This window comes from Eutrigla gurnardus (genome assembly GCF_963514095.1).
Source record: "Eutrigla gurnardus genome assembly, chromosome: 19".
Lineage (NCBI taxonomy): Eukaryota > Metazoa > Chordata > Actinopteri > Perciformes > Triglidae > Eutrigla > Eutrigla gurnardus.
In genome coordinates, this window is record NC_139930.1 from 5,264,228 (window position 1) to 5,289,904 (window position 25,677).

At 41.5% G+C, this 25,677-nt stretch overlaps 1 protein-coding gene across 2 annotated transcripts; it reads left to right on the forward strand.

The window, feature by feature from the left end:
* The first annotated feature begins 9,691 nt into the window (after window positions 1-9,691).
* st8sia3 (ST8 alpha-N-acetyl-neuraminide alpha-2,8-sialyltransferase 3) lies at window positions 9,692-25,133 on the forward strand. 2 transcript variants are annotated; one of them, XM_084035299.1, is made up of 5 exons: window positions 9,692-10,250; window positions 14,995-15,024; window positions 18,485-18,604; window positions 19,992-20,549; window positions 22,974-25,133. In XM_084035299.1, exons 1-5 carry the CDS (start codon window positions 9,997-9,999, stop codon window positions 23,254-23,256), a joined length of 1,245 nt encoding a protein of 414 aa, XP_083891425.1. In that variant the 5' UTR covers window positions 9,692-9,996; the 3' UTR covers window positions 23,257-25,133. The 2 variants fall into 2 exon arrangements, with proteins under 2 accessions (XP_083891425.1, XP_083891426.1); XM_084035300.1 differs by lacking the exon at window positions 14,995-15,024 and having other exon boundaries at window positions 9,693-10,250.
* Window positions 25,134-25,677: the final 544 nt, after the last annotated feature.

Below are 25,677 nucleotides of genomic sequence, written 5' to 3' on the forward strand. Positions count from 1 at the left end.
CACCTCATCTCCCCCATCTCTTCTTCCTCCTCACTTCCTTCCTCCTTCCCCCTTGTCTTCTCTCCCGGCTCTTCCTCCCTCATCATCTAGCGCCTTTCCCTCCACTCCTTCTTCTCATCTCTCCCTCCTTCCCAGTCCTTCATCTCCTCCCCCACAATCCTCCTCCTCCTTTACCCCCATCACTTCTCTACACCTCGCTGGTCAGCCGGGTTGCCTGGCAACAGCTGCTCTCTCTCCCTCGCTCCTGCCCAGGTATTGTGGATCTGTGAAAAGGGGAAAGAAGAGAAAAAAGATGGATGATAGAGGGCCAGAAGGGAGAGAGAGAAAGAGGGAGGGTGGAAGACGAGAGAGAGTATAGAGAGCAGTAGGGATGGAGAGAGAGACCTGGATAGAGTTAAGGATGGAGGAAGTGGTTAGCAGGGAGGGAGTGGACACATGGAGCAAGGGAGGGATGAGTGAGGGAGGAGTAGAGGGAGGGAGGGGAGTGTATGTTTTGCAGCACAGAGGCCATCTCCTCTCACCTAATTTTCCCATTTATCTTTCCTCTGGTCTGAAATAGAAAGAAATTGACCTTTCAGCCTCTGGACATATAGAGCCGCTGCAGAGACAGGGTTTAGCCAATGGACTGAGGCCAGACCAGAGAATGTATATATAGAAGGGGACATAGTCATTGTGACACCAATGGACTATGGTTTTGAAGCCTCGAGTTTGGCCGTTGCCATCTTGGAATTTTTGGTACCAGCGAACGGAGGTTCAGTAGAAATTTCAGGAAAAAAAATTATTTGGACGACACAGAAGCAACGGGTGGATCTGATGAACTCAAATGGCAGAGCAGCATCCCGAGCAGCAAACTTACTGGATCTGGATCCATCTGGTTTCTGGTGTGAAGCTGTTAACAAAGATAGCTTCATGATTGAGGTGAACTTTATAGCAAAGTGTTAAATTAACTAGGGGCTAACTGCATTTTAGCGATGGTAGTGAGGTATCTACATCATGGTAGTGATAGTTAGTTATTTGACTCCAAATGGGACGATAAGTGACTAAATGAACATAATGCTGTATTGAAGACTTGAAACTTGCAATTAAGACCATTCCTGATCAAATGAGAAATAGAGTCATTTTCTTTAGGACTTCCATACAATTAGATTTCTTGTGCTCCCTGATCTCAAATGCAAGTTTAAGGCAGTCTAGCCTTGGCTTCACTTTTCAAAACCGTAGCTTTCCACCTGTTCTAAACTGAGTCTCAACAAAAGGTATGCTAGTCTGTCAAATTGCAGCTCATGAGTATTCTTTTGTTAATCAACCAGACTTGGTATTGTTCCTGAGCAAAATGGATGGACACTTTTTTTTTAAGTTAGAATATTGGTTTGGCCGTGGTGTGGAGCGGTGGCGTTGCTGTGTTCAACAACAATAAAAAAGATAAACAAGTCGACGACCTGCAGGATCATTAAGTCGCAACCTGATCCAACACTGTCTGTGTAGGGCTCTGGCCAGTTTGGCCTATTTGGCTTTGTAGCACAATCCTTCACTGCTGTCTAAACACACAAACACACACACAAACACACACACACACACACACACACACACACACACACACACACACACACACACACACACACACACACACACACACACACACACAAACACACACACACAGGGCTCAGTTGCTGGTCACTGTCTGAACTATGAGTGATGTACAGTCTGTCTGCTGTCCTCCATCGATACAGCGGACATAACAAAGCACTGCAGCCTACTCCATTTACACACACACACACACACACACACACACATACATAGAGAGAGAGAGAGAGAGAGAGAGAGAGAGAGAGAGAGAGAGGGAGAGAGAGCGAGAGAGAGCGCTCATCTTCAGAGAGGAATAGTTTCAATCTCCAGGTTGGGATGATGCATTATGGAATGTAGAAACTGGATTCCTCAATGTGACCTTGGACATTCAGTAGAGGCTTCATTTACAGTCGCTGTCTGTTCTGTACCTGCTGAGCTTCACCTCACCTGACATCTATATATATGGTATATACATATATATCTATGTATATAAATCAATAGATATTTGTATATAGTTTCCTCCTTCAAGCTTGGGTCTTCTACCAGAAAACTGTGACCCTGAGGGTTCAATTCAATTCATTTGATTTATAGTGTCATGTCACAACAGAAGTAATATCAGGACACTTAACACAATAAGCAGGACTATAATATGCTCATGATTTTCAGAGTTAATATATAACAGTAGAGATGCCGATTTTAGTCAATTTCCTTTAATCAATAGTCAGCCGCCTTAAAAAAACTGGCGGTAAGAGTCAAACAAGACCACAGCATCAGTGCAGTCCAGATCAGGTTCCACCACGGTCCAGGGAGACCTGCTAGGCGAGAAAGCACGCGAGAGAGAGAGAGAGAGAGCGGGAGAGAGGGAGGCTCAGTGTGTCACTATAATCCCCCGGCAGTCTAGGCCTATAGCAGTTTAACTAAGGACTGGCTCAAGGCAAACCTGAGCCAGCCCTAGCTATAAGCGGTGTGAAAGAGAGAGGTTTTAAGCCTACTCTTAAATGTGGGAACAGTGTCTGCCTCACGAACCAGAACCGGAAGACGGTTCCACAGAAGAGGAGCTTGATGGCTAAAAGCTCTGGCCCCTGTTCTAATTTTGGAGACTTTAGGAACTACAAGTAACCCTTTATTCTGAGAGCGTAGTGCTCTAGGAGGACAGTAGGGTTTAATAAGCTCTTTAAGATATGATGGTGCCAGCCCACTAAGAGCCTTGTAAGTGAGGAGAAGGATTTTAAATTCTATTCTGGATTTTACTGGGAGCCAGTGCAGAGAAGATAATACAGGAGAAATGTGATCCCTTCTTCTAGTTTTAGTCAGAACACGAGCTGCAGCATTCTGGACCAGCTGGAGAGATTTAAGAGATTTATTAGAACAGCCTGATAATAAAGAATTACAATAGTCCAGCCTTGAGGTAACAAATGCATGGACGAGTTTTTCTGCATCTTTTTGAGACAGCATTGGCCTAATTTTAGTAATGTTACACAGGTGAAAGTAGGCTGTCCTTGTAGTTTAATATGTGAGTCAAAGGACAGGTCCTGATCAAAGATAACGCCAAGGTTTCTTATGGTTGTATTTGGTTCTTCAGTATCTTAGTCGTTCATAGGACTGTGCTCTTCTTGACAGAGATCTCAGATGTTGATCCTGGACTCTCTTGGAGCCACTGTCCCAGTTTGGGGGTTACAGCCCTGAACGCTCTGATTACCACAGGTTCCACTGAACTCTTTATTGTCCTTGGTATTTCTCGGACATATCCTTGATATATGCCTTGCTCAATGGTAACTTGTGCAATTGGCTTTGTTCTTGATGAAGACTCTTAGTGTCCTGTTGATGTTGTACAGGTTGGTCTGTCTGTCTGGTCTTGAGTGACTGCTTTGTTAACAGTGCTTAAGTGCCATAAACCTGCCCTGCTGGCCATCAGAGGGTGACTCCTCTTGTTGCAAAATAGAGGTCTGATTACATGGAATAGTAGTAAAGAAAATGTCCCTACTTCTCACTTGACTCATTATCTCAGTAAACATTGTAAACATGAGTTTATGGACTCAATCTCTCGTTTCAAGTCTTCTTCAATCCAGCATGATGTTCATGGAAATGATGGTCCCATTTAGAGTCAAATAGACCAGAAAGCAGGGGATGCTTTACGGCGGGGCCACTAAGACTTTAAGACTGTAAAGTTGACCTTGAATTATGAAGCTAACTTTGGTAATAGCTTTTCACCAAAACAAGATGGATCCAGATCCAGTAAGGGTGCTGCTCTGCAGTCCAAATATGGTCCCTTATTTTCACTGGTAGCAAAAATTCCAAGATAGCGACAGCTAAAAAAAATCTAGTTTCCAAATGGTTATTTGGCATTGTACAAACCCCAGATGCGTTTAATGTTCTTTTTTATTTGTGTGGACATTTTTGTACTGTAATACAACAAATGACACCCAGCAGACCATTGTTCGTGTCCTGTGTGAAACAAAAACATTGACTTTACGCTTACATTACGTTGTTAAAGAAAGTCCGCTACGGGTGGCTCTTATTTATTTGTGCTATTTCAATTGTTATGGTTGTTATGTTGTGTTATTTCATTAATATTTTGAAACAATCTTTTTTCCTAAATTTAACTAGGGAGTTTTGTTGCCTTTCACATTTCACAACATTAACCACATGCTATCATGTGTTTTAGCGGTTTGATACATCACTGATATGAAATGTATTTTTAGAATACATTCAAATTATACCGTGCTTTGTAGAAACGTGCAATTATTATTAAAAAGTACGCATTTTTCTGGTTACTGGGTTGTTTGGGTCGTTGTTTTGGTATCTTTACATTTGTTTTGGGGGCTTACCAACATCTTGTTATGAGTACTTGTTTGTGTGTGTGTGTGTGTGTGTGTGTGTGTGTGTGTGTGTGTGTGTGCGTGTGTTTGTGTGCTTACAGTACATAAAGTGCAGTAATTTCACGCTCCTCTAGCTCCAGCGGAGCTGCAGCCTCAGATCGTCCCCCCTCCTCTCTGCTCTAATGACTATTGATTATTAATTGACTCTTTCATGAGATGTGAGCTGCGCTGATTGGTTTCATATCACAGAGTTCACATGAAAATCTGATCAACCTGATTCATGAGCTCATTCTGTTTTTATTGAAGTGCTCAGTGGACTGCTGCAGCCGGGGAGAACAAAGGCAATCTACACATTTCGTCCTATAAGTAAAAACCTTTTTTTCTCTTAGGATTTTGACTGACTTGTCAACGAATATGCCACAAGACTTGCTATCTAAAGGCACTGCTCCTACCTGTAGAGTAGTAACAGAGACTCACCCCTTCACTGATTAACCCCTTTATTTTATCACAGTTATATTTTCACCATAGTACCAGCCCCTCGTCACATGATGTCAAATATTCATGTCTGGGAAATGCCGCTATAGGCATCTTGTTCCCGACGCACAAGGCACCATTCACCTTCTGTATTAGATGCTTCAAAACTTTATTTATTTTATGAGATGCTCAAACTCACACTACATTATGTTCATAGTTTAGACTATGTAACAAACGTACTTATTTAAGGCCATGATGTTTTTGACAGCGTTAACAATGTGTAACGCTAACTGCAACGTTAACCATTTTTAGGTTAGAACCGTTTCATGACGTTAGCCACTTGTTACTTTGATCGCAATGGTTTCACAATGTAAACTACATTAACAGTGAAGGTTTTACAGCGTTGACCACTTGTTACAATGTGAACCGTGACTGTTTCACGACGTTAACGACGTGTTCACATTAAACTTGTTACATTTACTACAACCATTTCATAACGTTTGTTACAATGCCACCTTTTCACAATGTTAACCATGTGCTACAACATTAACCGTAACCGTTTCATAACATTATCCACTTGTTACGTTATCTACAACTGTTTTATAACGTTAACCACTTGTTACAATGTTAGCCGCTACCTTTTCATAAAGTTGACCCCATGTTTTATTGTTAACTGCAACGTTGACCATGACTGTTTCACAACATTAACCAGTTGTTACAACATTGAAGTATATACAGATTACTTTTAAGCACATATAGTACAGTTTCCGTGGCTGGCCCAGAGGTCTGATTCTCAGCATTCCTCCAGATGACAAAGAGGTTTAAAACCCCCCCAAAAGAATCCTCGTTATGTAACTGGGGCAGCAGTGAAGCTCGCCCCTACCTTGAATTCAGCAACGCTCATCCACGTTTTGAAAATGCAGTACAGCTGTAGATACTCATAAAGAACAGGGTGGAAGCAGTAAAACACATCAATCATTTTAAAATATTGTTATACAGGCAAGTTAGTCAGTAGACAAACGTCCTGTTTGAGCCACAGATGCACTGGAAAACTATCAGTTAAATGTATTTATATTTGATATCATGCTGGTACATTTCATATCTGGAAAGTTTTCATTAAAAATTAGATTGTCTATGATACAGTGCTTATTAATTTATGTAATGCACGTCTTTGTTATATTTGTGATAGAGGGTTTGAAGAGACAATATCTTAAAGTGAAGGAAATCAAAGTTCAGTCAAGTGCCGTCTGGCATAGTGAGGTGAATTGTAGTGAAGTGAATAAAAGTGAAGTACATAGCAGTGAAGTGCAGTGTGGTGAATTGAGGTGAGAAAAAGTGCAGTGGTGCAATGCAGTATAGTGAAATAAAGTGAGGGGCAATCTAGTAAAGTGAAGAGCAGTGAAGTGACGTACAGTCTGGTGTACAGAAGAAAAGTTAACAAGGAATGTTAAATACAATAAAGTCCATACCAGTGAAGTTAAGAATAAAAAGAAGTAAAGTGAAATAAAGTGTTATGCAGTGAATTACAATGAAGTGTAATGGAGTGAAGTATTGTGAAATGAAGTGATGGGAAGTGAAGGGTAGTCAGGAGGATATTGTCCTCGCTCTCCATGTTGGGTCCATTATTTTGAAGAAATGTTACCAACTTGGACTTGGTTTTAGTTTACAGAGGACTTCCCCAAATCTCAGACCAAGCAGTATAATCCAACCTAACGGGGACACTTTCTAGATGGACTATTCTGCTTTGAGCAGCTCAAATAACATTGCATTCATCTCCACTGTTCTGGACGGAGGCAGCAATCTCAAACCTTCAGCAGATAACACTGAAACGATCTGCATTACTGGATTACATGCAACAATATGACGGTTGTGATCGGCAGAGAGTGGCCCATATGTTAACATCACTTCCTGGTAAAATAGTGACAGCTGGTGACTCTTAAGAGGATGAAGATCCTAACAGGGTCAGCTGTCTGAAGAAAGCGGAAATCCTGATGGCCTGTTTTATCTATCGAAAGCTGATAGGCCAATATCTCCATCCTGGATCTCTCCTCATCTCCTCCGTGGCTCCTCTCAGTTTCACTTTACTTCTGGTCTATCTGTTACACTCACATCTCCCATCCTCACTGGCTTCCCTCGTCTTCTTTCCTTTGTTGAAGTGATTCCCAAACCATCTACTCTTACTTCTTTTGTGTTTCTTTACTCTATCTGCTTTTTTCTTTGTGTTCTTAAAATAACATCCCAATTTCTGCTGTTTTCTTTTCTGTTATATTACGGCCTATATTCCTCTGGCCACATGTCTCTGACAGCAGCACTGCATTATACCAGATGTCAAGTCTGTCTGTTGTTTGGCAAGTGAAGTGAAATTAATTGATGTAACAATGTATTATAGGAAGAAATTAAGAAGAGTAAAGTCAAGCCAAATAAAGTACTCTCCAGTGAATTGTCCCTATCACGTGGCCAGACACTAACAAGGCGGGATCCAAAACCATCCAGCCATTAACATACTGTTTTTTTGTTTTTGTATTTTAACTATAGTTACCTGTTTTAGGCACCTCACCATTTAACTGGTCCAGCTGTGGAGTTGTGTTGTACCAAACGTTTATGGAGCTACTGAATCACACAAATAAATGAAACACCACCTGGAAGGGATTTGAAAGCTGCAGATCCAAATAAATAAAAACACGCTACGCATGATCCACCACAGACATTACATCGCTAGTTCAAACAATCTTTATTGTTTTCACGTTCCCAAACACACTACATATTCAAAACAGGCTGAGAATGAATCCTCGGTCTGGTTTACAGGTTTCGGGTCACACAAGTGTAGCTACTCACTCGAACCGGTGGAAATGCTGTTAAAATGACTCGAGCAAAGACGACAAAATCACCACAAATCAGCACCATCTCCCACCACATATCTACTGCATCAACTGGAAACACTGGAGGAAAACTGCAACACTGACTGGGAAGAATGGGACTCCTGTGTGTGTGTGTTTATGTGATTTGAGGCTTTAGGATCATAATCTGTATGTCTGTTTGACAGCCTTTACAAAGCCTTGAGATCTCTTGTGTGTGTGTGTGTGTGTGTGTGTGTGTGTGTGTGTTTGTGTGTGTGTGTGTGTTTGTCAGGTTCCATCAGGCCTTAAGACCAGTAGAAAGGTCACTGTTGAAATGCCAGCAGCGATGGCAGCCTGTATTTCTGTCTGATGTCTTCATCGAGCGTCTTGCCGTCTCTGCGTTTGTTTTTTTAGTGAAAGACATTTGAAACAACGCTGTAAAATGTCTGACCTTGATTGACAGCTTCAGTTTGCCACGTTGAACGCATTACTTACATCCGTAATCCCACAATATTACGTGTAGAGCATGAGAAGGAATTGCTTAAAGTTGAGCTGAAATGAAAAATGACATTTTAACCCCTTGAATCACATCCACGCTCATATATTGCACCTCCTAAACAATATGCAGGGGAGGGGGGGGGGGGGGGGGGGGGGTAAAAGAAAATTATATCAACCAATTTTCTATCCTGTTTCACTCGGAAATCCTTCACGATACGGAACGTAGATACTCTTGAAATGGTGTCAGTTTTGGGAATATTGTGTTGGACGTGGCATGTCCAATAAGAACAATCCAATATCCTTCCATTTATCTTCATGGTTTCAACCAGAACTCCAAAGCTCTTAACTGAGCTAATGAATAATAATCCCTCATGCTCTCAATTATGAGAATAATTAAAAAGTGTCACATATGCATCCAGTCTATGATGAATATTGGTCTGCTGATATATGTAAGGGATGATGTACAGCCGGGCGAGCAGGTTATATGTGTGAGGTTACAAGGTTACAGGTTTTTAGATGTTTCGCCATCAACCCATGCTCACTGCTGAGGCAGCTTGGACGGTGCTCCTTGGTGTCTGTATGTGACGCACCCAACCGCTGCATTATGGGTAGAGCAACAGACGTAGTGTAAAGAGGGACATAAGCCACACAGGGAGGAGGGTTCAAACACAGGACTTTCATCCAGGAGACAAACCTGTTACAAACTGAAGGCTAACATTGACATTTTGTAATGTTAGTCGTTTGCTCGTTAGATTACAAATAATTAACAAGTGTATAAAGAACACACTGCAAACTGTAAAAATAACCTTATTGAACATGGCTGTTGTGAATTCGTATTGTACACCTGAGTAGACATTTTCACACGCTTTCATCTCACAAATGTGAAATGCATGTAATGTTGAACATATGGATGCGTATTGCGCAGCAATCTGAAAGTCTATAGGCTTGCAAAACAAATGCAGCACATGTAGTTTTTAATATTATGTCATGGGAACAAAAAGATATTGGATCAGAAATCACTGCACATAGCTGTTTCTGTTTGGACGTGGGCAACACAAACGTGTATTTTGGATATTTCCACGTTTCTCGGGGTGTTTGAGCTCAGACTGACGGGCCTACTGAACGCCTCCATCATCAGGACGCAGAGCTCCGCCTCGGATGCTGCTGCTGCTGTTTATCTGATTACCGCGTCTCCTTAAAGCGACACGCCGCTTTAATTAATCAGAGAGGAGGAGGAGGAGGAGGAGAGACGCCGGGGATGATGCAGATGAAGAGAGGGAGCAGCATCCGCCGGTCGCCACCACCTTCTCCCAGCCTCGTGTCGCCGCTGCGTTTCACCGCCTTCAGGTTAGGACGGCGGCTGTAATCTGACCCTGCACGCCTGCAGAAAGAAAACCCCTAAAGACCCCCCTCCCTTCCTCCTCCTCCTCCTCCTCCTTCCCCCTCTGCGCTCCATTCTGCGATGCACGAACCATCAATGCGTCACACTTCCTGCGTCGTTTCTTCCGCGGACGCGTCGCGACCTTCCTGCCTCGTATTCGGGTCATGAAACCGGCCGAAAAACGCGCAGCCTCCCGCTCTCCTAGCCTAGACTCTCTAGCCTCCATGGCTTCTGTTGAACGCGTCGGTAAATCCGCGGTTTGCGCGTCCTTGTTCGCCTGTGCGGCCTGCATGTCTCCGCTCCTGCTCGCCGCCCGCGCGCATCCGCTGCCGCGCCACCGCGCCGCCTCTTCCTCCCCACATGGACTCTGAAATCCACAGGAAGCGCGCGTCGTCTCTACGTCCACGCCGCCGCTCTGCCGCTGATGCGGTGCGCCTGGGTGCTCGCCGTCTCCTCGTCCTGGCCGGCCAATGATCCTCTGGTGCTGGGGGGCCGGTGTCCGCAGAAAGGCAGGATGGTGCGGATCGTCAGCGCGCTGGGGCTCGTCATGTTTAGCGTGGCCCTGCTCATCCTGTCGCTCATCAGCTACGTGTCGATCAAGAAGGACTTTCTGCTCAGCACTCCCAGATACGGACAGAACGGAGGACCCAGGATGTCCATGTTCCACGCGGGATTTCGGTGAGTCCAGGCCCGGCTGTGGAGCTGCGGACGGATATGCTGACTGTTTGTTAGTTTGCATCACATCAGAGTGGTAGCATTGCATTTTTAGGTCATATGTGCTGACGGAATATGACCCGGAGTGAATACAGCCTTCTAATGTGCCATTTCTCCATCGTCTTAAATCTGCATGAATGATCTTACTTATTGTTGTTGTTACAGTTTTCCAGATCAACACTCATCTATCAGCGTTTAGCAATCTGATCAGAAAGATCCATAAAGTTTGTGTGCTGTAAAGGTGTAGCAGTGATGAGACCCAGATGAAGGCCTCTCTGCTGGCCTGACAGCTCTCAGAGCGCTGCTCTGCTATCATGTCGTAGTCTATTCATCGTCTTCTAACGTTTGGTGAATTGCTGCAGGAAAAGGGTTTTAGTTTCAGCGTCCTGTTGTAAAATGTGCATTGTCATCATTTATACGACATAAGGACAAACATATGCAGACACCCGTAACCAGGCGCCAACTTCCTGTTCTGAAAAGTGAAGCCAAAGCTAAAGTGCCTTAAACGTGCTTTCTCTCTACTGGCCATCAGGGGGCGACTCCTCTGGTTGTAAAATAAGTCTGATTGCATGGAAGGCTATGAGAAAACAACCCTACATCACTTGATACATTATATCATTATATCACTACATCATTATATATTCATTTATTAAAGGGCTACCTTGTGATTGACAGGTCACTACCATGCTACCCACGCTAACACGCTATCATGCTACCTCACTACCACGCCACCGTCAGATGGTTCTCATACAGGCTAGTAGCATTTTAACTGCTTATATTCTAGGTCATTCAGATGCTATGCAGTTAAAAATGAAAACTCCCATGAAATGATAAAAGCTTCATTACAGTAACAGAACGCATTTTTGTAGTTTGTGTTTATCTGATACTTACTCCCTGCACCGACCCATGTTCAGCCGTGTCTGGGTCCAGTTGTGAATATCACTAATGCAACACATATTAAAAATGTATTCATTTGGGAGTGCACTATTTGCTGTCTCTATTAGTTGTACGTTAAAAAGCATTTACCAGTGATGGCAACCAAAGCCAAGAATTGGTTGCCAATGAAAACCTGGCAACTTTTACTGTCGAGTCCTGCCAGAAGGGAGGGCGCTGTTATATATAGTTTTGGGATCACATGCTTATCAATCGTTTGTATCGTGTCCACATAGCTTTGCCTTTATTATGTATCAGGTATAGTGGTGAATACATTAACCTCACTAGCTTTCATTTTGTAAGATTACATTTTTTAAAAGGTGTAGAATTATTATAAAGATAAGACCAGGCAGACTACAATCACTCATGTGATTGTTGCATGACACTGATTGGCTCATTTTTAAATGAGGAGGCAGCTTTGGCCTGATAAACTGTAGTGTTGTAAATCAGCATGAAGGAAAACAGGGCATCTGCTACTCAATCCTGCAGCTGGGAACTGGATCAGCTCATTCCCTCACTGCTCTGCTTCTCCTCCTTGAGTCCTTTTTCTGTCATCTTTACAATTATTTTATGCCCATTGTGGAGTCATTTGTTTGAAAAGGTTTAAGGAGTACACATTTATATTTAAACATCTGGTGAAACTTTTTTTAATGCTAAAAAACCCTTTTTAAAGTTGTTAATTGTTATCATGCCTGTCAGAACCGGGCCTTCTGTAGATCCCCCAGAAAACCCCGTCACTAATGAATTATAGCCAGGATTCTACTTCTTAAACACAAAACCGCTCGCTCGCTTGCTTGTAGGCTAAATTTGACGTCTAGATTCCCACCATGGATGTTTAAAAAGAACAGGATACAGTGTGTCACATATTTTTAGTGGCACATGAAGCTTCCGAGAATAAGACATATACATTTACCCGAATCTACTGATGATCTTCTGCATTAATGGGCCCATAGAGCAAACTTATCAGCATTTCCTTTAGCCCCGCCTCCCAGCCGCTTGGTGCCAATCCCACAAACAAGAACAGAGGAAAGAAAATAACTTGGCTATTAGAGCATTTTATGGCTTTTAGGGCCTCGTTACTTAAATAAGGCCTATTCAAATGTTCATACTGAGAAGTTGATTTACCTAAAAAAAGGTATCTGCTTTTTCCCAATGTGAGTTTATGGGGAAATTATTTGTGGGCCCACTGGCAAAGGTTTAACCTCTATGTAAAATGTCATCCAAAGCTGATTACCACACCCAAAGAGCAGCCGAACAGCCAGCTAAATAGTAGGCTTCAAAACAGCCAAATAACCTCAGTATTAGCTTGGGAACATGAAAGCCCTCCACTTCCTCGCTAATATGCAACATTAATTCAGCACCCTCCAATGGACAGTGACATATGGTGATCAGGAAATGAAATTGAACTGGGGCCTGTAGTAACTTTACATCACTGGTTATAAGACAGTAAGTCAAGACAAGATGTAACCATAACATGCCATGGCAACTTTTATTCAGCACCCCCATCAATGGACAGCGACACAGAGTACCCTGTACCAAATAGAAAGGCAGCTTCATTCACTTGATTTGGTTTTTATTTGGATCTCTTTTAGCTCGTTGGTTTATCTTCCTGGAGACAATATCAAAAACAGTTAAGCATACAATGCAATCCACCTAGTTACATGGACACTTTACACTTCAGGGACATGTTTCAGAAAGACTGATGAGAACAGATACTAATGGGGCAGGGGCGACCTAAGCGAGGAGGCAGCTCTCACTAAGTAGTTATTTTGTTGAAGTAAACCTCCAGAGCTAGTTGACATGGTCAGACCCTCACTGTGTGAGATGTGTTTACAGCATCTGATTCCAGTCCAGACAGGACGTCTGCTGAAAACCAGGAGAGCTCTCTGATACTTTTTCAACAGATTTCAGTAAGGCCACGGCAGTGCAGCTCCACAGAAAATCATTCCGTAAATCTTTGGTGTCCGACATATTCAGTCAGTTTCCGAAGGGTGATGCTAAACCAGCGTCGTTCTGATGAAGGTTTTTGGAGGCCAGCGAGCCGTCCTTGGGTCTGATTTACTGCACGAAAGCAGCATTCATTTTTCTCCCCCCTGTAATCATTTTCCTCCTCGCTCGCCGTCACTGCGGCCCAAGGTTACGCTCAGAGTGAGTTAGATGTGCAGGAGGGCGGGCGTTCTGAGGAGAAAACACTCTTAGAGACAAATCTATAGAAGTTCCCCGCTGTGTTGCTGTGGAATGACAGTTTGGAGGAACATGGTGGCATTTTTGGTTTTGCTCAAAATGTGGTGCAACCTGACATTGGAGAGGACGACTCCCCCTCCCCACAAATTGTGTTCCAAATAATCTTGGTGACCTCTGACCTCTTGCACCACCATAAGGCCCATATTTCCACTGGACTCCAATGGTCGGATTTCCATGAAATTCACTGACGTATGAAGGAATGACTTCAGCAGGAAGCTGGCAAGCGCACATCCACTTCTGTCTAGTCTTTCATACATCCTTTGTTTTGCAAGCTGTTCTGCAATCACCAGCCACAATCTTTAAATTCTGCATCTCTGTATTCTTTTAGTTCCTTATCCGTAAGTGCTTTGGGCTGGGAGACGAAGTGAATCAGTTTATCAGATGCTATTTTGTGGTCAAACAATGTAGGGTTGTATTTATTTTTAAGCCACAAATTTGGACTAAATAAATCGCTTTAAGAGTCAAGAGCAGATAGCAGCTCTTTAAGGCTTTACTTGGCCAGAGTGGTGAATTGAGAGAAATGCTTATACAATGCTTATATTTAGCAGGTATGATGTTTACCATGTACACCATCTTAGTTTAGCACTTTAGCATTTGCTCAATTAGCACTAAACACACAGCTGAGGCTACAATGAATATTTGTACAGGGGAATTTGGTCATACACAATAATACTGGTGAAATTATCATTCAGATGTAATGATGGCACTACATGTATACGTTATTACAAATCATCCAGAGGGGGAACATGAATGTCTAAACCAAATTATATTGCTGATCCAATTGTTGTTCAGATATTTCACTTGAAACCAACTGCATATTGGTGCTAGAGGAAAAGTTAGGGGTCACCAATGAATGTCAAAATCGAATTTCATGGCAATTCATCCAGTAGTTGTTAACATTTTCATCTTGAACGGAGTGGTTGACCAACTGACAGAATAATATTGCCATCCACACTGCTAGCTTAGCTAACAATGCTAAATATTTAGCTAGCATTTTCAAGTTAAACCTTAAAACCAAATTTGTAAAACTGTGGCACCAGGATTCTTCCCCTGGGAACCAGGAATGTCTGTACCAATTTTTGTGTGAATTCTTTTGGCTAATGTCAAACAAATGTTTTCTACATTCATACAACATCATTAAAATTAATTTTAATTCATGTTTTATCATTCACAATGATAAAACACAACATTTTATACAGATAATAATGGAATTTGTTTTTGCTCGTTTACTTTCACATTTCTCATCCAGCGAAAAAAAATGTCTTGTAATTTTTTTTTGGCAACACTTCGTATGTGTTGCACAAAAATGTGCCATACAACTCAGATCACCATTGGATCTGTATTATATCACAATTATAAGTGTTTTATTGTTACATAAATGTAATATTAAGTAAGTATCTGCATGCCAGGTCTTTATAGAGTCTATTAGGAATTCCTTTCTGTCAGTTAAATGCCATTTTAAAGTCACTGGTGATGATGAAGACAAGAGTGAGTTCATTTCATTTGTTGTTGTGTTACATTCCTCCTGCAGCGAGAGGCCGCCTCGCAAACCTGACCTGAGGTGAATACGGAGCGTTGACGTTTTAACCGAATACACAAGGACGTACTCTGTCTTTCCTTTTCCTTTATGTTAATATTTATATTTTGCCACACTTTCAGCTTGCTGTACATGTATACATCTATTTATCTAAACACTGAGCTTCAAACTGTTTTTGTAAATAATGTGACACAATGCGCCAACAAATCTATGACCCTAAATGTTCTCTTAAGCCTATTGATGGTGTGGTTTTGGATTTGAAACAGCATGAGTATGTATATCATATTTTTGAAATCTTTGGAAAATTCGGAATTATATTGAAATAACCCGTTCTCTGTCCCAACTTATCAATTATTGCTGTTTGGTCGGTGGTCTTCGGCATCTGATACAGACTCACCAAGGCACCCTTTAGCGTCTTTATGATTCAGGTTTTCACCTAACTCCAGTGTAAACCCATATCATTATCATATTATTATTGACGCTCACAGCGACTGAGGTAGTACAAAGAATAATAATGTTTGCACTGAGGTTGGACAGATAAGAAAAATCTTTTTTATTCGGTAACTTGTACTTTGTGCTTGTAATTTTAGTTTTTCTAATCCTAATTGAGTTAAACTACGATGGAAGTTTATTTTGAAAAGAGGCTATGAATGTAACAAGCAGAAAGTTTACATTTTCCGCAAACACGTACGTTTATTTTGAAAAGACGATGCATGTAACAGTTAAAGTGTAGAACCACTGACAAAGCTGCTATAGTTGACGAGTTGGAAGTAAGAATGTATTGAATGAAACGTCTGACATCAATACAAATATCCAGTAGAGAAGTCTCGAAACTGAGCCCTTTCCAAGCTGCGATGTGCTCATCGCTCTAATCATAAGCTACATCATGCTGATCCTGATCCAGCGCTGCACCTCTCAGGCTCAGCCCAACTGGCTTCAAAGTTGGCGGACGCTGCAACAAGAAAATAGAGCTGCTGGAGGTCTGACTGCCATCAGATCCAGGTCAAACAATATTTACACATACTTCTTCAGGTTTGTCTGAGACTGGACCGGCATTACAGGTGGGGTTTGCCATGCTGGACAGTATGATTTACAGAATGCTTGAACGATCACATGAGCTTCCTCAAACCTCGGACGCTGTCTGAACTGTCCTGATGCAGTAAATCCCACCGACCTCGCTCTTCATGCGAGATGAACTGAACTTCCTTGCAACTATTTGACCAGTTGTGTCAGAATCTTGATCTGAAATCTTGACATTTTGATGTTTCGTCAAAAGCAGAAGATTAGTGTTAGGCAAAGTCTCTGTTTGAACCTACTTTCTAACATTGTGGAACATCCTCTTTCCCAGAGTCAGATGGCAAGATTGGTTTGAGGTTAAGTCGATCTTTACACAAAGTCAGGGGAAAACTAGGTTGCTAGCCTAACTCTATAGACCTACATACAACTCCAAAGCTGTCAGCAAGTTGTAGCTTGTTAGACAGCAAGCTAATGTCACATATTTTCCTACAGAGGTAGTTTTGATGATGGACGCATATCACATAGAACCTGGACATTTCACTTTCTAAGCAATGAGAAATAATGTTGAAAGTACAACCTCACCATATGTTAGATGATCTTCTAGTCCTTTCTAAAAGACTAATTTTACCTGCTTTAGGCTCCGATCACACCAAGGCAAGTTGGAACAGGTGCATCCTCTTGGCAAAGTGTGGTCAAACAACTGAAGCCAACATTGAAGTGCCTTAAACTTGCATTTCTCTATTGGCCATCAGGGGGCGATTCCTCTGGTTGTAAAAATGTCAGATTGCATGGAAGTCTATGAGAAAATGACCCTACTTCTTTATTATCTCAGTAAACATTGCAAACATGAGTTTATGGTCTCAATCTCTAGTTTTAAGTCTTCTTCAATCCAGCACGATGTTCATTTAGTACATTATAGTCCATTTAGAGTCAAATAAACCATGAAGCAGGGGATGATTGGCAGGTTTGGAGTTGTCCAAAGGTGTGTTTTTTATGGTTAGGCTAGCGCCTTTTCTCCGCCACTCTTTGTGCTAAGTTAGGCTAAACATCCCGGACCTCCCTCTGTACCAGAAGAGGACCAGAAGAGGAAGGTCCTCTTCTAGTCCTCTTAAAATGCACAGAGATGAAACCAATGTCCATTTTCTCATTTGACCAAAAGAAAAACATCATTATTCCAGGAGAGTACCATCAACAAGAGCAAGTCAAATGCATTAAAATGTCAAGGTTTTCATGCAAAAATCAGACATATAGAAAAGCTTCTGATAATGGTTAATTTGCTGGTTATGTATTGGTTTGAATATTCTCACTTGTAGCATTGGACGAGCTGAGGCTTCTTGCACTGCAAAAGGTGTTCATCTTATCAAGTACGTCACATCATGTTCAGTCTTAAAAGATCAAAGATCAAATTTGACCAACGAAGTGACCTCATTGGAATTCTCATGGAGTTTAAATGTCTCGTAATGAGGTGAACAAGATATTACTTTATTATTATCACTTAGAAGTGCAGAATGTGCATAAAACCAAATTTGGTTGAAGGGGGAATTATTTCACTCCACATACAGAGGCTCAAATAAAGTATGAATAACTTGCTAAGATGGACAGAACCATTTCGCCTTACTGCTGATCTTCCCACAGTATGCTGGGTTGATTTTATTCTAGATTAGAATAAGGAAAGATGCTGAAAGTCTGCGTTTACACTGAGCTGATAGTGTAAGTGAACGTGTCTGAATCCGTTTTTCACTGCAGCTGGTTTCCAAAAGGAACGACACCTCATATATTTGCTGAATGGCTCAAATACTTGCACATTTCAATCAGCTACTTTTGGAGGCATTTTAGCTTCGTGAGGAGGGTGGTAGTGATAGAGGAAAAGTAATATCAGTTATCAATCATTTCCTGCAGAGCCGAGCTGCATCCTTACTGTACATCAAGAAGCACAAGCATTCAGGTGATTTCACTTTCTGTTTTAAGGTGTTTCCACACCAAAGTATAAACTTCTGTGCAAGCTATTTACACAAAACCAAGCAGGTAGTTTTCAAATCAGATTTTCTGCTGGAGTTTTTCTTCTGCAAAAAGAGACATTTTCATGCAATCTTTGTCATTGTCAATACTTCTTTTTTCTAAGGTTAAGAAGCACAAAAAACTAAATTGAACCAAAAACAGTGTACGATCTCTTCTCAGATTTGGAGTAAATTTGCAAAAATGTCTGCATGCAAATGTTCTATTTTAGATTTAGTTGTATCATTAATCTGGCTAATGCTTTTTTAAAACCTGACTGCTTGTCTTTCTCGGCCTGTCAGATACATGATCCTTCAAAGCTTTGCTATGCAGGTAAATGAGGATGTTTTGCATCATCTTCAAACCTTGTTTTAAAAAGCTAAAATGCTCCTCAAAACATTTTGAAGTGCGAGTGGATGAAGCTGACCTCTTCACACAGGAAGACTGAGTTAACCTCTGTGTCCCCGTGTAGCTCCCAGCTGGCGTTGAAGTATCTGGATCCGGCTTTCACCCCTCTGACCAGCGCTCTCAGCGAGGACCTGCAGAACTCCTCTAAATGGAGCTACAACAGCTCTGCTTTTAAACAGCTGAAGTAGGTTTCTCTCTCTGAGCTGCATTTTGGCCGTCCTGTACTGTTTTGTTATGTCTACTTGAATCTGAATCATCCTCATCAAATTAATTAGGTTTATGTGTTTGAGCCTTTTTTTTAACAATATGCATGAAAGTTTAGCTTGAAAAATCAAACTGATGTGACTCAAACAGCTGCATTAACTTTATGTTTTAAAGTGGAGATTTAAAGTTGAGAGTTAAGAGTCCTTTAGTCCTTAAATTTAACTTAAGGACTAAGGGATGTTTTAGAAAGTCTCACAGCCTTCAAGTCCAAGTCCAATGCAACCATGGATCTGAGACCACTTTCAGATGAACTGATCATCAGATAAAAGAAATCATCAGAAAACCAAAAGATCACTTTGATAATGAGGTATTAACTGATTTTACTGTGTTTTTAGTTCATCATATGTGGTCAGCACAGAGCTTCAATCCCATATAGCTACTTAAATACAGTCATTTTACATTTTGATACAAAAATATGAGGAAATACATCATTTTTCAATATATATTGTTAAATAAGTGAGCAATATGTAATTTGAGCATGACTTTAAATTACATTTAGTTCATTTAGCAGACGCTTTTGTCCAAAGCGACTTACAATAAGTACATTTGTCAAAAGAAGGAAACAAAGAAACCACAACGTATCATTGCCGATGCAGTAAGAGCTAAAAATAGATAAACAAGTGTTAGGTCCTCATCTGAGTAAAGTAGTACCTTAAGAGCAACAGTGCTATGATCAGAGTGCTATAGGTAAGGTTTTTTTTTTCTTTTTTTGGGGGGGGTGTCAGTGGGTCATGCTATGTAGAGTCGAGGAGAAGTCTGAACAGGTGAGTCTTGAGCCTTTTTCTGAAGATGGCAAATGACTCGGCTGTCCTGACATTAGTCGGAAGAAAAAGGCCGGGATCCACAGGATGGCACCGTCAAGCTTCTTCAGGCTCGAGAAATTAGTTGTTTAACAACATCACAGATCAGCCATAGTTTAAGTATATATTTTTGAAATATATTACTCAGTTTTGTCTGCCATTCTAATAATAAAATTAATTATTTACTGTTAACTTTGTGCAATTCTCATCTATTCATGAGATTTCTGCTGCCAGAAACATATGGCATATGGAAATCATGGTATAATTGCTTAGGAGGTAAATGTAGTAAATGGTCCTGTTTCAGGTTTGACTTTTTCAATAATTTGCAGGAGTTGGACATATTAATAGTAACACTGTTAATATACTTGTGATTTTCATATATTGGGTTGCTTTATGTTGGAAGGTTAATGGTATTTTGTCCACTAGGATCTAACACCATTACACTGCTACTGTGTCCAGCTCCTGTAGATTTGTGGGTGCAGGAATGAACAGTGTTTTGTCTTGCAGGAATGAGATCTCACAATACATCGACATCCCCCACAACTTCACACTGACACGAGACTCGGTCAGAATCGGACAGCTGATGCACTACGACTACTCCAGCCACAAGTACGTCTTCTCCATCGGCGAGAACTTCCGCTCGCTGCTCCCCGAGGTCTCGCCGATCCTCAACAAACACTACAACGTCTGCGCCGTCATCGGCAACAGCGGCATCCTCACCGGCTCGCGCTGTGGGCCCCAGATCGAGAAGTTTGACTTTGTCTTCCGCTGCAACTTCGCGCCGACCGAGATCTTCAAAAAGGACGTCGGGCGGCGGACCAACATGACGACCTTTAACCCCAGTATCCTAGAGAAATACTACAACAATTTACTGACTGTACAGGACAGGAACAACTTCTTCTTGAGCCTGAAGAAGCTTGACGGTGCCATCCTGTGGATCCCGGCCTTTTTCTTCCACACGTCGGCCACGGTCACGAGGACGCTGGTCGACTTCTTCGTGGAACATCGGGGTCAGCTCAAGGTCCGGCTGGCCTGGCCTGGAAACATCATGCAGTATATCAACAGGTAAGACACAGTAACACTGAAGTACATTAACAGCAAAGATCCCGTCTCCTTGTGGTGCCTCCACATGGATAGATAAGTCTGACCATGAGCCTTTGCAGTTACACGTGCCCCCACTGTGATCAGATCTCAATGAGGAAGCCAGAGCTAGCAGACTTGTCTACTAACCCAGTCTCATGGCACTAATTACTGAATAACTGAATTGTTCACAAATAAAACAATTTTTGTGTTGCACGACATGAAATCAACACCAAGGGAAAGTCAATTGGGATCTTTTTTCATGCATCAAATGAAATGCATCCATGTGACGCGATGCAGTGGTCAGCCCGAGTGGCGTCGTATTGAATAGTGACAACTCATGGGGAGATAGATGGGTTTGATAATGCAGGACTTTTAACCTGTGGCGCAGACACAAATTATATTTTATTTAGTTTCAAAGTCGTGTTGAGCAACACAAAATATGTGGACAATTTGTGTCCATGTACACAAATCAGTAGATTTCACTTTGGTGACTATTTCATGAACTGCCATGAGAACATGGCTCATCCCATGCTGCTGTGTAGGCTATTCTTATTGTCACTGTGCTGAAGAAGGGTTTGGCTGTGTTTGAAAATTAGTTTTCCTTACCACTTATCCTTGACCTTGATGGAAATGTTATAAAGTCAAGAAAATATGAGAAGGTTAATTCGTCATCAAGTCACTTCACTCAGGAACCTTCCTCAGGAAAAAAAACCAATTCGATCACAGCCCCTTTTTCTGGCCTTTGTTGAGATAGCAGGGAGGGGGCATGTAATGCATATATTATCATTTATCAGAATTACATCATTAGTATCACATACATCATATTTGTTGTAGATTATCAGTGTTGTTTCTTGCCAGATTCATTCATGGCATGCAGAGAAAATAGACTAGGCGTGAAAACATTGGGAAACATTGAGAGCCAGACGCCGAGCTCCGCATCATGTCCTGTGAATGATGGATTTATGTGGCAAACCAATGGATGCAGGCAGTGCTTCTCACAAACCTGTGGTCCTTCACGTCGCTTTCACATCCAGTGTGAACCCGGTGTTTTATAACGTTCTAGATGTGGCCTGGGGTCCGATCCGATTGCAATGGATGCTGCATGTATCTACATCTGCATTAATGAACTGTTTTCCAAACCAGATCAGATAATTAGCAACAGATTGCAACACATTAGTCTGTTTTTCAATATTTTCTGGCTCTATCAGATCTATAGTTTCTCTTTTCACATTTGCTTGGAACTATTTTCAGTCGTGGATTAACACACGTTGAGTGTTTACAGAAGGTGTGTGTGTGGGACAAAATAAACCACAGTGTGTGTATTCATGGTAATCAATGAACAGCCAGGCCAACAGTGTGGCTAATTGATTTGTTTTTAATAGTTAATCAAATAAATATGAGTATGATTGTTCAGGCACCAGTCATGTCCGATCAGCTAAAGACCGCCCGGCTTTTCGGCAGCCGATCGATCGCTGCCTCTCTAATTATGTTCACTGGCAAACGTTTTTCCAGACCAAGAAGTTGACAGTTATGACTCCTGCGTCTCTCAGTACATTTTCTGCCTGTCAAAGTGGACTTGCACACGTTACAGTTAGGCCCCATTACAGTTAGTAAGGTCAAAGCTGTCTCCAAAAACACAAGACACATCATATTTATTTCTAGTTAAAATTGATCAGCACCTGCTTTCTCTATTTTGATGTCCATTTGTGTTTAAAACGCCCCCACGTGTCCATGTCCTGTTGGCAGGGTTAGTGTGGTCTATTGTATTGAGCTGTGCTCTATATGGCAAAGAGGAGACTTAGGCTCCAAAGCCGGATTATAAGGAAACAGCTATTTAGTGAAAGGTATGGCACAGAGCTGCAACTGTGTGTGTGTGGAGAGGGATTTAAGTCTGGTGCTTAGTGTTGTAGCAGCAGAATAGGCTGCTCGTACAGTAGCCTAATCTCCACCAATCCCATTAAACCTACCTGCTCTGGAAGAATTACCACGTTCAAGCAGCTCAGCCGGCTTTCAGCACCTCAAGGACTGGTTTTGTTGAGGCCGGTTTGGAGAGTTCCCCCTCTGTGATGCTGCCTGATGAAAACATCAGCAGTGGTACGATTATTCAGGGTTTTCTTCCGATAGCAGTTTGTTCTCAGATTTTAGGTCTGGTTTGGACTGGCAGCAAAACAGAACCAAATACAATCTGGGATATTTATCCAATTCATGCTTTTTTGGGGGGTGGAGGGACAGATTCAACTTTTGGAGAAATGCAACCCATAACCAACGAAAGGGCCATTCAGATCAATTGAATCAATCAGATGGGTGACACTTCCACACCACCACACAACCCTGCAGCGCTGGATTTGGTTTGAATGTTGCCGTTTCTTTTAATGCAAAATTGTTCTGCTCACTTATGCTCAACAGCTACTGGAAAACCAAGCAGCTGTCACCGAAACGCCTGAGTACCGGCATCCTGATGTACACGCTGGCGTCCACCATGTGCGACCAGATCCACCTGTATGGCTTCTGGCCCTTCGGCTGGGACCCCAACACAGGAAAGGAGCTGCCGTACCACTACTATGATAAGAAGGGCACCAAGTTCACCACCAAATGGCAGGAGTCCCATCAACTGCCCGCCGAGTTCAAACTCCTCTACAAGATGCACACAGAGGGACTGCTGAAGCTCTCGCTCTCCCACTGTGCTTAGGGCTAAAGCTGCAGCAGATCCTTCAAACTCCTCTCCAGCACTTCCACGGGCCAGAGTTGTCAAAATCACAAGGCAGATGGGGTAAGACTTCATGTGGTATATGGTTGGTGCAATGGGGTTTTCATGGGGCCTGTTTGATACGGTTTGTACAAACCAGAACAGCTCAAGAGACAAGTCTTTTCTACCGCTCAAGAATTTAAAGACGAAGAGGACTACACTGGACTTTGAGGCTGCGTTGCTTTTCAGCATAATATCACAATCTTGAATTGCTTCATGGTGTTTTTATCACTCATCACCCTTAGGACTGTGTCTACAAATCAGCAGATTTGACCGTTTAAAGCCGACTTGGCAGAAAACCTGAACATGGCTCATCATTTGCTACAATTTAAAATGTTGCGTTGGCCAATCCCATACATAAAAGCGCACACTGATTTGTTGATTCAAATGTAGAGAAAGTGAATGTCATTGTGATGACTTTCAGAGTTGTTAAATATTGTCTCATGTTGTTATAAACTATTGTGCAGTGTTATGACATCTGATAAGGCTCCAAACTCACGATTTAGTCACTCAAAGTAGATTTTCATTGTCCCGCTAATACCTGAAGTGACCACCAATACAGGCCTGTGCATTGTTTTCACACAGCGGTACCTTCGTTGTGAACGCCCTCAGAGAAAGTAATATGGTTATTCATAGTAGACTATGGAGTTAGTTAAACATTCTTATGCATCGAGTGTTGGGTATACTGATCTGTAGTGTGTAAAGAAAGAGCAGTGATATTGACACACTTCAAATAAAGCAAAATATGGTCACTACCTCGATTAAGATGATTAGAGCCACGTGATAAATGTGTTTGAGGCCCAGATTTAAAGACAGAATCTCAGAATTCTGACTCAAAACTCAAATACATTTTTTACATGTAGCTCTAATTCTTTTCAGTAGGTTCAAGTACATTACCCCTCCCCCAAACCCCATAAAAAGACATTCACCATGACTATGTCACCGTCACTGTTTGATGTTCAGACATCTACCAGAAACAGTCTTGTCGTGTATAAGTGGTTGTTTTAACAGCTGAAGAGAATGCGACATGAGTGTTTGCGTTTGCTCCATTGATCCATCAAATGTAGGCATGCGCCAGAAGCTTTGATACAATAACTTACAATGTGTGCAAAATTTAAATAAAGTAACCATAGACTAGGAACTTATAGTTATTTCGTAGGTATAAGGAAATTTGATTCGTCATCCAGATATAGCATTAGTATATTTCTTCCCAAAGCTGCCGTTGAACCCCTTAACATATTATCATATTATTGAACGTTTTTACAGATAGAACTAACTTCCTATTTACACATGCAGCAGACAAAGAGGATCATTATTTGTTGTTTTTTGTATTCACCTGATGAATGTAAGTCCAATATTTACTCTTTTAGCTCTGTTTTGGCCTCCCCCATCTCCTGGGAGAAATGTCTATCTCTTTAGCTACTAAATGCTCAATTTCTTCACCAGCAAGTCGTTAACTTTGTCTGTCTGCCAATTAAAACTAGGAGGAATTGGAGGTTTTAGCAGAACCTCTTTTGCACAAAAGTAAATCAATAAACTATCAGAACTGAGTTTCTTCAACATCTGGTACGCTTTAACAACTAGCACAGCTATAATCTATATAAAAGTGTTATGTGTCAATGAGACATTTTTAACAAGCAGGAAGCAGCACAGAGGCGCATGAACATGTCAAAATTGTGAATAAAGGTAAGACGTAACTGCACATGATTTAACGTTACCACGGAAACAAATCAGTCACTCAGTAAAACAGCTGAGGCAGCGTAAACAAAATGTCAATTTGACAATGCAGTTTATTTTTAGGCTTTGTGGGTTGTGTTCAGATATATATATATATATATATATATATATTTTTTTTTTTAACCTTTATTTAACCAGGAAAAAACTCATTGAGATTAAAAATCTCTTTTACAAGAGTGTCCTGGCCAAGACAGGCAGCAGCATTATCATACATACACACAACTACAACACAAACATTAAAGACACAAAAACAGCAACATTTGAAGGTCAGCTACAGTAATAAAAAGCCTCAGGCAAAACAACTACAACCAGATGTTTCTGCCTCCAAGTCATCCAGTTTCACCTTAAAAGAGATATATTTCACCAAATTACATGTTAGCTTTATTTTGAAAGTAACAGTCCTCATTTTTAAAGATCACTTATATTAGCCAGCTGGTTGTGTAGCCAGCACGATGCAACTTATCAGGAAGATTAACTTTCAGCCAACATGCTGACATTTCTTTCTTCTATGTTGTGGTCATGTCTTTGCTTTTTTTCCCTCCATCTTTTTGTGTTTAAAAAAAAAATCAGGGCCGGATGGTTTAATTGGTGATATGTTAATGAATTGCCGCTTTAGCCAGGTGGCTT

Excerpts from the sequence above, each read along its gene's own strand:
- st8sia3 (XM_084035299.1), top strand. The coding sequence starts at position 9,997 with ATGCGGTGCGCCTGGGTGCTCGCCGTCTCCTCGTCCTGGCCGGCCAAT. Across the intron at positions 15,025-18,484 it reads CCTCGCAAACCTGACCTGAG|CTCCCAGCTGGCGTTGAAGT; the intron begins GTGAATACGGAG and ends GTCCCCGTGTAG. Across the intron at positions 18,605-19,991 it reads TCTGCTTTTAAACAGCTGAA|GAATGAGATCTCACAATACA; the intron begins GTAGGTTTCTCT and ends TTTGTCTTGCAG.